Source organism: Aplidium turbinatum, chromosome 4 (genome assembly GCF_918807975.1).
Source record: "Aplidium turbinatum chromosome 4, kaAplTurb1.1, whole genome shotgun sequence".
NCBI classification, from domain to species: Eukaryota; Metazoa; Chordata; class Ascidiacea; order Aplousobranchia; family Polyclinidae; genus Aplidium; species Aplidium turbinatum.
This window is the reverse complement of record NC_137475.1, coordinates 32,904,587-32,922,496: the sequence shown is the minus strand read 5'-3', so window position 1 is coordinate 32,922,496 and position 17,910 is coordinate 32,904,587. Positions and strand designations below refer to the sequence as shown.

At 36.9% G+C, this 17,910-nt stretch overlaps 2 protein-coding genes across 4 annotated transcripts; one reads left to right on the top strand and one right to left on the bottom strand.

Annotated features, from left to right (window-relative positions):
* The first annotated feature begins 1,076 nt into the window (after nt 1-1,076).
* On the top strand, nt 1,077-17,048 carry LOC145768428 (pyridine nucleotide-disulfide oxidoreductase domain-containing protein 2-like). 3 transcript variants are annotated; one of them, XR_014288933.1, is made up of 14 exons: nt 1,077-1,186; nt 1,672-1,769; nt 3,523-3,690; nt 4,447-4,602; nt 5,705-5,837; nt 6,115-6,179; nt 11,455-11,552; nt 12,068-12,209; nt 13,180-13,399; nt 14,060-14,216; nt 14,720-14,874; nt 15,371-15,509; nt 15,998-16,118; nt 16,634-16,649. XR_014288933.1 is itself a non-coding variant. In XM_082579917.1 (14 exons), exons 1-14 carry the CDS (start codon nt 1,129-1,131, stop codon nt 16,699-16,701), a joined length of 1,746 nt encoding a protein of 581 aa, XP_082436043.1. In that variant the 5' UTR covers nt 1,077-1,128; the 3' UTR covers nt 16,702-17,048. The 3 variants fall into 3 exon arrangements, 2 of the variants coding, with proteins under 2 accessions (XP_082436043.1, XP_082436045.1); XM_082579917.1 differs by having other exon boundaries at nt 15,371-15,477; nt 16,634-17,048; XM_082579919.1 differs by lacking the exon at nt 16,634-16,649 and having other exon boundaries at nt 15,371-15,502; nt 15,998-16,120.
* Nucleotides 6,962-10,642, bottom strand: LOC145768260 (uncharacterized). Its single transcript, XM_082579742.1, has 4 exons — nt 10,517-10,642; nt 9,777-10,226; nt 9,465-9,645; nt 6,962-9,147 (listed from the first exon to the last, which is right to left on the bottom strand). Exons 1-4 carry the CDS (start codon nt 10,640-10,642, stop codon nt 7,598-7,600), a joined length of 2,307 nt encoding a protein of 768 aa, XP_082435868.1. The 3' UTR covers nt 6,962-7,597.
* Nucleotides 17,049-17,910: the final 862 nt, after the last annotated feature.

Here is a 17,910-nt window from a genome sequence, read left to right as displayed (position 1 = left end):
CACAGCCTTGCAATTTAGTATTTAACTTATTGTAATGCATTGCGAAATCAGCGAAAAAATGTAAATCATTCAACCACGTACTTTCGCTTAACTCTGGATATTTTTGATTTTTTTCAGCTAAAAAAAGTTGTACTTCTTTCAACAATTCAACAAATCGCTGCAAAACATTAGGCTACCACAACTGAACCACCTTACTCTGTTGTACATGAGTAAGCCATTAAATTTACTGTCACACGCGTTCAATAAATTTGCAAACTGGCGCTTATTAAGAGCATGAGATGCAATACAGTTGACTATTTTTGTTACCACACTTACAACTTTTTGAAGAGATTTGATTGATTTGGCGCAAAGGGCTTCCTGATGTATTATGCAGTGAAATTCAACAAAGCTGCGCTTTAACTCCTGTTTTAGTAATTGAATAAATCCAACATGTTTCCCAATCATGCTGGGCGCTTCATCAGTCGTTACAGATACAATCTTCTCCATATCTATATCTAGCTAAGTATAATCTAGGTATAGATCAAACTGGAACATCATTGTACATCGAGGGCTGTATCAGCCATGATACCTACAGAGAGAGAGAGGTATAGCTAGGTATAACGTAATAGCTAGGTATAGCTAGGTATATGTAGCCTATACCTAGCATATCTATACCAGTACTAGATTAAAATAGGGTGGGGCCTTATCACAAATATTTAGTGAAACATTTATTCTTTGCTGAAATATTTGTTTAAATTTCATTATTTTAAAAAAGACAAGTGGGTCACTGAAAATCTGTGATGGGTCATTTCGTGACCCGCGGGTCAGTGGTTCGCCATCCCTGCACAGTATACAGTATGTCACAGAGAGCGAAATATTTGCGTACGTCTAGATGTGGGCCGCATAAACGACTAATGTGTCACTGCATTAGCTATCTAAACCTCTTTCTAAGTTATTTCTTGCTTCCACGGCGGTTAGACACTATAGTGATATAATCTACGTTGAGCATCACACGGCCACATGAAATGACGTGGTGGCCGCGGGTTGCACAATGCACATGTTTGCAATGAAAGAATTCAGTTTATTCCGATTTCTCTAGCTTTTGTGTATGTTCTGCTTAACAAATGAATTGATCGTTGGACTTTCGCTATGTTTACTTCTGCGAATTTTTCAAGGCTGCTTTTGAAACCAAAAATTAAAACAAAAGGTATGGTACTTAAATTTAATTGTATGCTTCTGTATAAAACTAGTTTTAATTGTAGCAGTTTGAAAAATAGTGCTTAAAGTTATTTTTCACTTATTTTTCATTGCACTGAACAGAACCTTATAGTCGAAACACGTGGGCTCTGTTTGCAGTAATTCCTTTTTAAGAGTTATTTTCAAGATTAATTTTGGTTTGCTGTGGTGATTTTCATAGGCCTATTCTAATATTGTTTCCAACTAAGAAAGCTTTAACTAATCTATAAGGATTGATTAAATTTGGAAACTTTTTGTGTAATTGTTAAAAACATTTGTCAACATTTTGTAGCCCTTAATCTGTTTTATATTTATGTAACTTAAATGTTGCGCTGTAGCATTATTAGTTGTTTTTGAGATTTGGCTAGTAAATAAATTCATTAAATTTTGAAAAAAATTGTATGAACAGCGCTTTTTTATGCGTTTTGTGTTGATTCACGATTAAATTTTTTTCAGCTGGATGCACAATCACGTCAGTTTCAACCTGCAAAGATAAATTACAAGCCAAATATGACGCCATTGTGGTTGGAGGGGGGCACAATGGTCTTGTTTCGGTAACTAAGTAACACTGCTTTTTACAGTATAGCCTATGTTTATTCGTTATTTCGTCGTAAAACTGAAGCTTGTTTGTGAAATGTTACTGCAAGTAATGGCAGGCCGACATGTGTTGTTTATAACTGTTGCTAAAAGTTGCTTAAGTCTGTTAACAACTGTACACAATGATCGTTTCTTCCCTATAATTGCGTGTTTTGCAAGTTTTGTAAGCAACGAGCCCTGTTTTGTACAATCCATTAAATGGGATTCAGCATAAAACGTTGGTGACGAAATAGTTGAATTAAGAACTGAGTTAGCAGCGTAATAAAGCGTGAAATTGTCGAAAGCAAGCAGAAGAACAGTAAATTGTGACGCCGTTTTACGCAAATTCAAAGAAATATAATCGGAAAATGGGCTTATGTAGCGGAGTTTTGAGCTTAGGGAAAGGTGGGGCAAGATGGGACGTGGGGCAGGACGGGACACCGTGGATATTTTTAAAAGTATTAGCTTTAGCGTCCTCTACCCATTTAGATGTTAAAGGACACCATGATTCTCGATGACTTGCAAAAAAAAGAGATGTTCTGAGAAAAAACGTGGTCGTGGCAACAAGATAACTGATTAAAGGCTAGTTGCTATAAGAAATCTTATCAAAACTTTTCACATTTTAGCATGATTTCAGAAAAATCTGGAAGATGATACGTGGTCTGGAGATACAGTAATAAAAGTGCTTTTTGGGGTATCTGACTTTTTAGATGTGAGTTGCATATATAATAAACAAACAGAAAATTTCAAAATGTCAGTCATTGGGGCAAAACGGGACAGAGCTGCTTGGGGCAGGATGGGACATCTGTTCTGCTTATAATGGGCGTGGCAATTTTGTAGCCTATGTGATTTTTATGGAAAAAAGTAGTCTGTCATTTTGCCCTGATGTAATTACGTGTGCTGTAAATGCAAGTCATTTTTGAAATTACAAGATATTATCAGTAGCCTAGATTTGTGGTTTTACAGGTGATTCCTCATATGAACAATACGCGTCCCGTCCTGCCCCAGGTGTGGGGCAAGATGGGACAAATTATTTTTTTTGTTTTTGTTAATTATAAGGTCATGCGATACTAACTGAGTCTTTGTATCTTGCTGGTTGGTAGTGGTGTGCAATAGAAATAATATGATACCAAAGTTACCGATATTGATAAAATAGAATTCTGCAAAACATCGATTAAAGTTAAGTGTCCCGTCCTGCCCCACCTTCCCCTATATTTTTTTATTACACTAGTAAATGGTAGTAATTCTGGAATTACCAAATTGGGCTTAAAAAGCGGGTGAACCCATTAACAATGGGATTAATAAGCGAGGACTACTGTAATTATGCTGTATACGTAGACACTATTAAATATTAGCCTACATGATCCAAAAGTTTGAAAACTGTCTGGCAATGCTGTTCTGCGATCATTATGTTTAATTCAAAGCCACGAGTTTCGTTAGCTGTTTTTTGTTTTTACAAATCCCAGAATCTATTTACATGTAACAACTTAGACTAACTCTTTGGCAGACGATATTACCTGTAGACTAGAGTTCTATGTCGTGTGGAGAAATGGTGCGGGCTGCTGTTAATCACGGGATTGAAACCAATTTTTGAGTTGTTGTTTTTGCAAACTCTTCATCCACATCTCATAAATATTTTTCTTGTTATTTCCCAAATTAGTAAGCATAAAAGCAATAGTGTTGGTGATAAAATCAAGCCGATATTTTCACAATCTTTCTTATTTTGGAAAGGCGGCATACCTTGCAAAGAAAGGATTGTCTGTTGGCGTGTTTGAGAAAAGGCACTTACTTGGAGGCGCAGCAGTAACAGAAGAAATCATACCCGGTTACAAATTTTCTCGTGCTTCGTACGTTCTTAGTTTGTTACGTCCAATCGTCATCAAGGAATTAAACCTTCAAGTAAGTTTTCGTTTGACGAAAAGTTTTTATTGATTCAAACTGAAAATGTGTTTGAAATCTTGTAATGTTGAAATGTAAAAAAGTATTCTAGTCTCTCAAATAGGCTACGTTTATAAATATACAGCACATGCTAGTTTAAATTTGAATTATTAAGCCTATGGTAAGTACAGTATAGTAGCCTAATTAACTTGTGTCGTTTATTTGAAATTTATTTTTGTAGCCTATATATCCATTCAACCAAACTAGCGGAGGTAAGTGAGTTTTATAAACTATGTTTTTTTTAAACTATAAACGAATTATTGAAGTGTTCGTAAATGAAGTGTCTATGATCAAGTGTGCCAATCACGATGCAAACATAAAGTCCAATCCTTCAATCTTTAAAACTATCGGCTGCTTAAAAGTTTATCAATTCAATAATATTGAAAGAGAGTAACGAAAATTGGTAGGCTAAGCTACAGTAGAAATAACTAATCTGGTGAAGAGTATCAATGAAAACTGAAGTTAAATAATTAAAAACGGCTTTTCATTTATGAAACTTTAAATATTGCTAAGCATAGTTGGCGGTTGAAACGGAAAACAAAGTATGTAAGGTTATAAGCTAGTAAGCTATTGGCCCACTTGCAAACTAAAGTGTGAAAATATGAATTCACAATTACTGTAATTTTTAAACTGATAGGCTAGCCGCTACAATATGAAGTTTGAAATCGATCAAGTTTGCAGCCATGCAGTCCTGTTATGTCACATTTCTATTTTCAGAGTTATGGCTTGGAAGTGTTTGAACGAACTAGTCCTTCTTTTACGCCAATACACAAAAACGAAGTTGTGGATGGAAGACCGCGTTTTTTGATGTTTTCAGACGACCCACAGAAAACATTTCATGAAATCGCAAAGTTTTCATTAAAGGATGCAAAGGTGATCCAAAAAGTTTAACTCTAAAGAAGTTTTTCTTTTGCCAAAAAATCTCGAAATTATCATCTCTACATTATTCAAATAAACTAATTATATATTAGGCTGCATACCTTCATTGCATACAGCATATGTAATGTTATTGTAGAGTCTATATAGGTATAGCTATACCGTGGCGTATACTAATAAGTTAACACTGTTGTACAATGCATAAAGATTAGATTGGTACCGGTATTGGTTTGCTATTATAGATGTTCGCCCCGTTAGCTTAGTGGTTTGCGCGTCAGACTCAAGGCAAAGCGGTGCTGGTTCAGCTCTCGGGGTGTGCGCTAGAGCACTCCATTTCAGGATTGATCTGCTCTCCATTCAGCAGAACCTAGTGAACGGAATAATTCCCGACAACAACACTAACACAATCGGAAGCTCCACTCTGTCAATCTCGGTGACTGGCCATGCGTCAGTGGTTTAAAGCCTCTACGAATATGCGAAACTGCCAGGATCAAGCTCTCAAACAAGCTTTCCCAGTTTGAGAATAAAGATCTAAATTAATCAATCAATCATATTCACATGTATTTTAAAGCTATAGGCTACTCGGATCAACCTATAGGCTTCGGTCTCAAGACATGCCCATAAAGGTGTGACCTATTTTATCACAAAAGTTTACTTTGCAGATTATTGTCAACTATCCGATGGAAATTTTTTTTTGAATGTTATATTTTTTCATCTGATACTGTCGCTACCAGGTGACGCAATGGGCTATTCTACCGCCCAGCAGTAAATAACAGACAAAATTTAATTTTACTAAACAACTAGAAAAACCGGTTTATGTCATTATTTGCAAAAATCTGCCAAAATTAGGTTTTAATTTGCATCAGTTAAAAGTCATAAAAAGACTTTAACTTTCCTGCTCGAATTAACTCAGGCCTTTTGTCTTGGAGTTGAGCGCATTTGCCATCTGCTGCAATAAGTTTGCTATAAGCTAGACAAGTAATATCTGTATCCTTGTTGTTCTTTGATTGCAAGTTATGTGTTCTTTTTTTGCAATTAGTCAAAACTTACCTTGTGATAACGATGGCTTGACCCACTAAACTTCGTATTTATGCTTTAGTCATACATGTTGTACAATGAAAAACTAAAGACAATGACTGACGCACTACAACCGTTACTTGATTCCCCGATGCCGCTGAAGACAGGCACAACTTTTTCCAATCTTCAGTCATCACTGCCTGTTCTGAATGCAAGTAGGTTAACAAAAGACGCGTAGCAGTGTGTTCTCGGCAGTCGAGTGTGGCATTCATGGACAGCGATAAACACCAGCAGTGTTTGTGATGTAAAATTTGTCAGTAAATGAAGCAATAAATCACAAGTAAATATAGGCCTATGGTCGAATGTATCAAATAAAGTGGCCTATATCCTGAAACAATTTGCACTGATTAACGTAGGCAATAACCTGGTATATATATATAACAACAGACTTGTTGTAAATTATTTATAAATGATTCTGATTTTTATGTTTAGTTCGAAAACTTGGATTAGACGAAGTTTCGTCTTTCTATGAACTAGTAACTGCGCCAATAGCAAAGGTAAATTTAAAAACGATTGAGTAGCCTACACCTAGCTTTGACATACATCACATTTATAAGCCTAGATCTAAATTTAACGAAATTGAAATCTCAGCCTCGCCTGACACATAGGAATATTATTATCCATCAGTAGCTATATTTCAATTTTATTTTTTATTGCTATTTTGCTATATTATATATTTTTATGTATATACATGCAGCATATAACGCTATCCCATAGTATACAGTGATAGTAGCCTACTATATAGCAGTGTTTCTTTACTTTTTTACCTTATAACGCACCAGCAAACCTCTGAAAATGCGGTGGCGCACCGGGCGAGCGCGAATTTTTTGGTATTTCGGTGTTTTCTTGAATTGCTTGGTAGTTTTCATCACATAGGCTTCATTGTTGCATTATTATCTTTGAAGTACTGTATGCTCAATGAGAAGCCAAAATAAAGAAAAACTTGTAATTAATAAAGCTTTTACCTCAACGTGAGGATTAATTCATGGCTTGTATAATCAAAATTGGTTGATGATGATGTAATATTGTCATAATCACAAATTATAAAAATATACAACACAAACTTAGGTTGAAAAAAAGTTGGGCCAGATTTCAACAAAATATCACACTCTTTAATAAACTGAACTACCTGAACTAATAAACTGAAAAACTAAAATAATTTTCTATCTCTCTGCGGTGCACCGGTTTATTAATTTTGTCTACATTTTAGACGTGTGCAATATGCATATTTACAGGAGTGTATACTAAGGCGATTCGAAATTTCAAAAAGTATGAAGAATCAAAATTTCACCTATCAATCAAGCAACCTTTAACCTTTCCTAACACTAATTCAAGGCAGATTTTTTTGTGTTTTGTATAACTTTAAACATTGAGGCGATTTTATGATCAGGCGTTTGTAACAAGGACAGAGTTGCCAGAAAGTAATTGTTCTAAGAATTTAACTGTGCAAAATTCTAAAAACAGAAAAATTTGGCAACCCTAAAGAGCTAAATTACAATTATAACCAGTTTAATGGCTACTTTTTGTTCAAAAGAAGGTTCAGCGTCTTCTGCGCAATCTTTCACGATCACTCTGGCAACCCTGCTGTTGTTCAGTCAGCAATAGACGTGGCTTATTCAATATTCAACTCTATATCAAGAGTATAATCTCGATCGTCTTAAATCGTCAATTATATGCTTTGTTGTAGGACTGCAGTAAACATAACAACATAATACGCAGTATAAATAATACACTAACATACAACAACCTCATGCATATGGACGACTGGACGTAGTAACAACTACAAATTAAAAATCACATGGAAATGCACGACTTTAACGTTTACCTATAAAATATGTGCCAAGAAAATTGCAATATTGAACCACATCAACAGAAAAAGCAATCAGAACGATATAACTGTGCTCACTAGCAAATATTAAATCGTGGTCATAGCAACAAAGTCGGATTTTGTATTTGCTTTTGGAGTGACTCTCCTTGAAGCAAGTCTAGCTCGAATAAAGCCATCCCGTCGTTGGTAGCCAGCCACACTTCCGCAGGCGTTGGTCACTTCCCGGATAAGGCGCTCCACAGCCTGAGTATGACAAGGGAAATGAGCGCACTCAAACTTCGTATTCTTTAAATTCTTTAATTCGTCCAAGGTCAAGTGAGAAGTTAATACGGACTCTGTAGGTGTGGTATCCTCCCAATTAATTAACGAGCACAGTGAGTCGGCATTCCAGTTTAATTTTGGAGGTATGAATGTGCGGATGGAAACATCACCAGTGTTGTTGCCCTTACGAATGTCTTCCAAAATTCTCACAGCAAAAGATCGAACAGCAGGGTCGTCATTGCTTACCATCGCTAGAAGGAGGCTCTCACTGTGAGCATGCCACGACTTTACATAAGGAGCAACTACTTCTCGAGTATCCACAGGAAGAAGATGCAGCAGCTGGACCTGACGGAGAACATGAAATGGGACATGGTGAATGTATGGCTTGCTTTTTATGTCAAACCACAGTGGAGCATAATTAGTGGCAATAAATGCTACTAACTTCTGAAGAGCATCAACAATCGTCCCCTGCAGAGCATGCTTTGACATGTAAAGACGACATAATCGACATGCGAGTGTAAGCCATCGTGAATGAGAAATTGGACCGGGCTTCAAATGCTTCAAGCTGTCTAAAATGTTTCCACCTTGAATTGATGTTACCGAAAGAAGAAGATATCTTTGATCTGTGGAAAGATCAGAGATAATCTCAGGTGGTACTTGTAATTTTGGGCCTTCAATTGGCAGAAATTTTGCATCCCATTCAAGGTCTTCAACATGCGGCAGAATTTTTCCGATCGGCCCTTTGAAGGAAGCACTTCCAGAAGTTGCTCCATCAAGCTTTTGGAATAAATGTCGCAATGGGAGCTCATTGGTATGCAACATGCATATATTCCATTGGAGACGGTGGCCAATGTGTCGTTCACACCTGGCAATTATTCCATTATTTTTTCCAGTATTAACAGCAGTGGAGTCTGCTCCTACAACCAACCAGTTGTCGATGAGGTATTCCTCCTTTAAAAATTGTGTTATTTCAACAGCTGTGGGCTCTGCAGTTTTCCCAAAAGGTGTGACATGTCCAATGTATTGGCCTCCCGGTTCTCCAACTAAAACTATGTGCTCTTGCTTTATTTTTTTCTGCCTAAAAACCCCATCCTCTTCTTCTACAGTAAGAGTTTCAATCTCCTTCCCATCGAAGAAGATCCCCTGTAACTTTTCCTCTCCTCTTTTCTCTCGATCTATTTCTGTTTCTCTCTTGCGAACCTTTTCCACTTCCCTCCGGATCTTGCTTTGGTCTACTATCATTGAAGGGTCGTCTGGTGAAATAAATCCGACATCAATAAGTGTAGCATTTACCAAAGCAGCAGCTTCTCTTTGACTTGTACCCCATCGCATTACTTCCCTTGCGACTGTTGGAAGTGGTAATCGCATTTGATGTCCTGGAAAAAATGTGGTTTATTAATTATTGTAATAAGGAGGATTCTGTTTGTGGGTGGTACATGATGTACATAAATTATGTTACCGTACTTCTAAAAGATAAACCAGAACTAGCATCTGCAATTTGAATAAAACTTGATTGAAAACTCAATCATAAAACAAACAATTTATTTTCTTAAAAGGAATGTGGGTCTTTTATGAATTATTAAGAGCAACAGGATTTTTACTGGATGTCGTACTTGTCTGAAATCAGTTCCTTGCTAAGCTTTAAAAGATAAACACATCAAAAGCGTTTGCAATAGTATGTAAGTACCCCCACCTGTGGTCGCTTTGTACGTTACATTGTTATCTTCGGATGAGCCAGGCACAGCTTCTTCCAGTGAAGAATCATTTGCTTCCAGAATTGTTGCAGCAAACTGCTCTTTCCTCCAGTAAGTTTCTTCCATCTTTTGGGACTTCTTAGCAGCAGCAAACTCATCCAGACGGTACTGTTCCATACTCTTGATTGAAAATAATTATTGTAAAAAATATCATTAAAATAGTCCAACAACTAATGCTAATTAATAGCCAAGTTGAAAGAAAGAAGTTTAATGCAGCAGCAAAGAATTCTAAAATGCATGTCCTATCTTACCTTTTTGTGAGCAATCTTTTGAAGAGTTTTTGTCGTCTTTTTGTCAAGTGCTCCAATTTGGTATTGAGGTGCTGTTGCTCCACGATTACGTTGGGAGAGGAAAAATTTCAGTTCTGCCTTCGGAATGTGGTCTTCTTTAGGACAACTGCACGTGATATGAGCTCCCCATTCACACGAATCTCCACAAATGGATTTATCACAAACAGATATCAAGCAACGGCATTTTAGAATTTCGAAAACTTTATCCAGTTTCTCATCAAAGGTGTTTCGTTTTGGACCATGAGATTTACTTCGTTGAAAATACAGTTGCTGATTATAAGATGTTTTTATTTTACTGGCAATCGAAGATTTTGGAGCAAGGGAAAGGGATGAATTCACACGATGGTAGATGATAATGACATCATTGGCGATCTTCGTGAAAAGTGAAAAATTAGCTCTGTTTCCAGATTCCTGAAAAAATATTTGATTAGGATTGCCATATCTCTGAAAATAAGTGAGTAATTCTAATCATTGCTTCTTTAAAAAAAGTTTAATAAACCTACAGCCTAGGTTTTGGAAAAAAGTTTGGTTGTTTGCTAGACCTGTTTTCGGTTCTTGACTTGTTTAAATTCTTGTTTTAACAAACTAACTACAGTGTAAGTACTAAGTAGGCCTACAGCCCTACATATAAAAGTAGTCAATTCAGTCATGACTCGTGACACCCCAAAGGCAAAACAAAATCTATTAAATTTCAGTATTACCTTCAACAAACCACAGAATGCGAGGACATCTCGTAGCGTTGGTAGGTCTGCAGTCGGGAGTTCTTTCGAGGGTCCAATGACAGAGCTTTCAGCGCTTCTAATAGTCTTCGTACTAGTTTTAGGCATTATCTTACTGATACAACAATCTACAATTATTTAAGCGTTATTTACTGAAAATATAGTTGAAGAGTATGGTACCGTTATAGTTTTGTGATCTTATGACTGCGGTACCTACATACAAACTGTAAAGTAGACTGGAACTCAATAGAACACAGAACTTTTTCTTCTAACACTGATTTAATTTCAAATATTGAAATTCCTAGGCCTTGTACTTCGTTAATCTGTAACAAACTCTACATTTTATACAATTTGTCATCGTGATTCAGTAATGTTTTAGCACCGAGCAGAAATTAGGCTACATCAAAGCAATCACCTGCAGAAACCTTAATATTTTCGACTGACAACCGCTTCGAGTTTCTCGGGAAAGCTAGGCTACATAACAACCATAACAACTAAGTTTTAAACACATATTAGCCTTAATGTTATTCACCAACCTAGAATTGCACTGTAGCAAACATTTCAGCTGAAAACTGCTTCTTGTCTATTTTCTGGAGCTTACTCCCAATCGTTAAATCACTCATTGTGTCGTCGTTTCCATGGAACTGCGCAATCACAGAGCGCTATTTGGATCACGTGATTCAGGCGTTACGCAATCTAGTTTGGTGAATCGCCTTATCAAAAAGTTGTAAATGCCTTATCTTTAAACGCTTCAATGTTTAAAGTTAGAGCGTTTTATTACAAAATATTTTACAGGAATGCTCTACATATTGCTACAATCCTTGAGCGATAGGTGAAATTTTGAAATTTGATTTTCGAATCGCCTTAGTGTATACGTGTAATTTTTTTTTATAAAGGTCAACCTGCTGTGTTGAATTTAGATTTTAAATCGATGGTTTGAATCGGAACCTTTGAAAGCAACGTTGGCCGTTGATGGTGTAATTGGAGCAATGCTAAGTCCTGAAACTCCCGGGAGTGGGTGAGTTTTCTGTTGAAACAGCATATTTTTGCTTGGTTTTCCTGTCTTTGTAAAAACTGCTATGTTTTGAAACTTAGCTGATGAGCAAGGGTTTGATGCATGTAGCCTACGTATCATCATTAGATCACTTCCCGGTTAAGCAAAATCTACAGACTATAGCGATTCAGTAAATGGTATTAATACCACAAAAGAGTGCTCAATGCCAAAGGCAATGCTAAGCAGAGCTTATGCAAGTAGATTGAATCACTATTATCAAAGTACCAAAGACAGGCAAGAGACAACAATTGTGTCTTGCCTGTCTTTGGTAAAAAAAAGCAAACTCTCTCCCGAAACTATATTATTATCAAAGTAATTTTTACAGCTTGTTTCACCTTTTGCGGGGTCGTCAGAAGGTGCTTATAAGCACATTACCTGAAAGAAACAAGAGGCGAGGAGGAAATTGAAGGAGACAAAAGTAGGTTTCTTGGATTTACTGGCGTTTAACGAAAATACATAACAATCATTATTTCTTTTAGATATGTGCTATTGCATCATTTGATGGGTGAATGGGACGGTAAAAGGGACATATGGTGCTTTGTGAAAGGAGGCATGGGCAGCGTGTCTAATGCGATCGCCCAGTGCGCCGTGGAAAATGGAGCTCATTTATTTACATCTCAAGTAAGTTCTATATTTGTAACCTGCAATGTTTGTCTTTTTTGCCAACTGCGATCAACATTAGTATATTTCGAAGCACGGCCATGCTTGAAGCGTTTGGGAAGAATAAGAATTGCCTGTCAGAAACAAGGTTAGTTACCATCTTAAAGAACTTGGTCTTTATTGAACGTAAAAATTGCAAATTCCTGAACTTGATTAAGAACACAATTATTCAAAAGTTTTACAGTAACAATAGTCTACTATAGGCTACAAATGCCTACATTCAAAATATTTTAGATCTACTGGAAAAGAAATAATACGGTACCAGTAGTTCTATGGGTGACCATAATTGATGTTTAGAATTTTTGTACTTATCTTCCAAAAACGGAACAAGAAAACTTCACTTTTTTCAGAACATGAACAACTCGCATTTTCAAAATATGATCTACTTTTAAAAGTGAAAACTCAATTAATAACCGGCTGAGTTTATAGCCCTGCCTGCAGTCTCTACCTGATAGAGATCTGATCAACCTGATGATGTACCAGATCAAGCGGCGCTGATTCTCTGTTTGTGCGCTGGAGCAACGCATTTCAAGGGCAGCTTTCCATTCAGCGGCACCTAATGAGTGGAATAATTTGTTGACAACGACACTTCAACAATCGGAAACTTCACTTTGTCAAACTCGGTAACCGTGGTTCAAAGCCTCTACATTTTACAAGTATGTGAAACCGTCAGGGTTAAGCTCTCAAAGAAAAAAAGTTTCTCAGTCCTAAGATGAAGATTCCTTCGATCAATCAATCTTCACTAGACGTAGTTCGCCCTAGTGTTGATTTTTACTTGGCTAAGTGGCTATCCCGGAGCTGTATAGTTGTCTGCAGCGCAGGCTATATACTCTCAGTTGTTATAACTTAGTTCATACGTTCCTTTAGCAGCCAAGTCTACCGCATGAATTAAATTTTCTTTAACACGCGTTTATCTTTTTTTGTTTCATAGGAAGTAAAGGAAATTGTCTGCGACAAAGATACCTGTCACGGCATTGTACTTGCAGATGGGACAGAAATCGAAAGCAAAGTAGTTCTGTCAAATGCTACTCCTCATGTGACATTTGATAAGCTACTGGTAGATGTAGATAAGAACAGGAATGATGATATGAGTGAATATTTCAAGCATGTATCAACATTTGATTATTCTTCCCCTGTGACAAAAATAAATGGTGTGTATTAATAGGTTTGCTGAAATTAACTTGTATATAGTATAGAAAGAGGTCATGAAATTGTATTATCGGTAGCCTACTGCATGCAATAGATTGAGTTTCGCTTTTAGCAGCATGATCGTTGTTTACACCACAATGCAGACTTTAACACGTGTTTTAGCCTGGATTTATATAGGGTTTTATAAGTTGTTGATTGCAAAGCTAATAAGGCGAGATAACCTGGATATTTTAGTGTCGTTTTGTCGAAATTCACTGCATTCACTACATGTTTTAATAGACTGTAATCCAATAGAACTGCTATTGTAGTGACCAGAACATTCTAACTTGGAAACAGCGTAAAAATATAGCGTAAAAATATAAAACAAGCAACATCGGCGATTAGGTTTCTGGCAATTACTGAAGCTTCTATTAATTTGCAAACGTATGAAAGATTGCATATATATATTTAGAGAGGAAGTAGTTCTACTTCCTGCACGATCACGTAATTGATCCTTTCATTGCATTTCTTCTACTGTTAGTTGACATTCAAGCGAGTAGATCGAAAGGCTACTGCTTATTAACGTGTAGTTGTTCATAACAATCTTGATTCATGTCTGGCTTCAACAGTTGCAGTAGCCCACGTATCAGTTCTCCAATTCTAATAGTCATATTATTAAACAGTTGCCACAAACAAACTGCCAAACTTTTTGGCATGTCCAAACAAATCTCCAAATGAAGTTGGGGAACAACACAAAGGCACCATTCACCTCAACTGCGAAAATATGCGTTACGTCCACGAAGCTTATGTCGATGCCACAAACGGAATAGCTTCAAAATTGTGAGTAAAGGCTTACAAATAACAACAACATTATGTGGAAGTATCGGTGATAAAAATATCCTGGTGGTAGTAAGACTACATTCAAATGCTTTTGTCAACATTCAATGAAAAGACAAAATGATATCCCAATTTACCAATATACTATTATGCTGTAATTAATAACTTGAAAAGTACAAGTAAACAACACAAGCAAACTTGAAAAACAAAACTAATAAGTTTGCTTGCATAACTATTTGTGTTGAGGCCTTACCTGACCGGCAGTAACAGCGTTGACGGGGGCTTCTAGTCGGCAATATCGATCCTTTAGTTGCCCGGAACCTTTCCAGGAACCTGAAATGTTTAACAATACGCCCACATGTTTGGTTCTACCGATAAGTGCTTTTTGGCGTTGTCTTGTTTTTGAGGATTGAATACGCCATTACTGTGAACCCAAGCTAGCCTCTCAACCGCTCTGCCTTTTGAACGTCCATAGTTTTCTATTTCAACATTGTGTTTTATTTCAGGCCAATGATTGAAATGTGCATTCCAAGCTCCGTTGACCCGACATTAGCTCCACCTGGTCATCATGTCATTTCCCTGTTCACGCAATACACTCCCTATTATCTGAAAGGAAAGCAAACCTGGACTAGTAAAGACAAACAAGCTTACGCTGAGAACGGTGAGTTATAACCGCCGGCTGCATGGCCGACTGGTGGAAACACTTGCGCAATATGTTCGAAAAGACGTCGGTTTTATGCCTCTCTAGAGTCTAGAGCACCCGGCTGTGCCTCTGTGCCTCGGTAAAACACATGTCATGCCAAAATGATTGGAGCAGGCAGCAGCTGACTCGGTGTTTATGGGATGTCCCTTCGCTGCTTTTTGTTGTAGGCTATTGCATCTATGGTCGCATTACATTGAGTGTTGACACAATGGAGACAAAATTTAAATATGATGGTCATGTTTAATGTAAACAAACAGTAAGTCGAAGCTATTACAAATGGCCTTAACAACAAACATTAGCCAATGGTAGCTTATTGGTATAGACTTATAGATTACTTCTCATAACCGAAGCTTATAGTTGGGAAAGATATTTTCAAATATTAACTGATGCTATGATCAAATACTTTATACGTGAGCGTTTGGTGCTTCTTAACATCATGTTTGTTTTTATGCAGTGTTTAGCTCTATTGAAAATTATGCACCAGGCTTCCAAGACAGCATTGTTGGCACTGACATACTGACACCTAGCGATTTGGAAGAAGTGTTTGGGCTTACCGGAGGGGTGATGAACAAATTAACTTAAGCATGTACAATGTACATATAACTTTTAGGTGTAAAATACCGTAGCCTTGGTTAGCTTTCAATTTTGTCATTTTGCCGTAGCGCGACCATTCTAAATGCTTCTAATCTGGATCAACAACAATGCAAATTTGCAGAATGAAAGAAATTTTGAGGTGTTTTGTGTGTAGGCTACTGTACGCTATAGTTTTTAATTTCTAACAATGATTGTTTTTTCCGTTATTATTTGTCATGTAATAAGTAGGTTATGCATCAATATCTTTCCGTAATAACTCTGCGGTCTTACTTTTCTCCTTTTCGTCATCATGACACAAACTCTGGACGTTTAAAATGTTACAATCTGTTGAGAAAAACACGTTTCTACAAAAGGTGTTGTGTTGCTGTATTGAAAAAAGGGTATTTATTGAAGATAAAAACGGCAATGCATTTTTGCCTGTTGTTAAATTTAAGTCATGCATACAAATATACATTTTTGTCCGCAAACACTTCTCTATCTGATACAGAACATTTTTCACGGAGCCATGTCACTCGACCAACTGTTTGTGTCACGTCCGACAAGCGTTTATCCATCTTACAAGACGCCATTTCATGGACTATTTCTGTGTGGCAGTTCAACACATCCAGGTATAGTGACGTGTTAGTTTGAGCTACTAACTTGGTATTTGCTTTGCTTACATGTAGCCTAATTTTTTTTTCATCAAACACATTTATAAGTCTCGTAAACGGCAAATAACCGCGAACTGCTATACCTATAGCCCTAGAATCCTGCCATGACAGCAGCCTCAAACCGAATAAAAGAACGACACTCTGACTCCAACACCACTCGTCACTGCACATGACTAGGAAACTGTGTTTTCAAAGCTTGTGGGAAACCGCCACCACCACAGCGAATCTACAGCATCAAGCTAAAACAGATCCTTTGTATCTACACTTGTGAAATAAACAATGATCATGCTGCTAAAAGCGAAGCTCAGTCTATTATATTTTACAATAGAACTTTGGTAATGAGTTTATAGTGTAGCCTATTGTTATATCTTGTCAAAGGTTACTTAATTTGTTGCACCTAACAGCTTGTTGCAGTAATTTCGTACTAGCCTATAATTTAGGCCTACTGATTTTTTGTTTTGTATCATGTACAGGTGGCGGAGTGATGGGGTCTAGTGGACGTTTATGTTCTATGGCGGTGCTAAAAACGATGAAGAAATAATTTTGGCAGCAATGAGCCAAGATATTGTAATGTAGGCTAAATTACTTTTTGAATTGGTATGGTGGAAAGGTTTCACCTTTCCCAGCTATGAAACTCACAGTTACCCAAGTCAAGCTTTTCCTGGTTGATTATGACAAACACGTAGCCTAACCTGTGTTTAGACTTGATCCGCAAAGGCGGGATATCATGGTTTTTCATCTCCATTCTCCATGTGCTGTATGTTGTTTGCAAAGTACAATTCCGACGTTAATTTTTATAGCTCGCAGTAGGCCTACTATTTTCCCACCATCTGCAATCTTTATTTTATAGAAAATTGTCGTTAAAATGTTGCAATAAATTTTAAATGAACAGAAGTTGGCAGCTGCGAAGTATCCTGGTTTCAAATGCTCTCAAGGACAAAAGTTTTAAGCGATAGCTTTGTTATTAAGGTGGTTTTCAAGATTTTTTTTAGTCACAGATCACTTAGAATAAATTTTCAAGCCTGCGGACCCCCAGTTAAAACTTCAAGAATTCAATCAGAAAATGTTTAATGCATAACCTACACCAACTATTGAGGAATATTTATTGTAATATCGGATATACACAGAACACAGTAGCAATTAAAAAAAAAAATTTGGGGCAACAGATTTTCAACTAACTTAGGCTACATAAAAATTGCTATAAGCTTATCTTTATAAGATAGCCTACTCCTAAAAACAAGCACTTTATATGCAAGTGGTGATAGGTCAATGAAGTGTAATCAAGCAAGCAAATTTGTTCTACAAAAACCGAGAAAAATAGGCCTACATGTTTTTTGTGGGGGGGAACGTGACCAAGTGCCCCACTTTTGGATCTGCTACAGATTATACATGACAACTGCTGGAAATTTTAATAAAATAAAGTGTCTTAAACGAAACATGCGAGACTTGAACGTCCAAGAGCAAAAAAAGTTGGTAGCATATGAAAACAAACAAAATACGAAAAAACAAGAGTCGCACAAAAAAGATGGAAAACGGTGATGATTGTCTGTGAATTTGATGGTAGTCTGTTGTGATTAGATGGATAGATGTTTCTTGGCTGCTGCGAAAAAGATGTACCATAAATCAAAACACATTGTACAGTAAAACTGTTGAAAAGATTGGAATTAAAAAAGAAAGAAAATGATAATAGCATCACAGCAGCGGGAGGCTGCGAAGTGACCATTCAAGGTATTCAAGTAAAACAGTCACC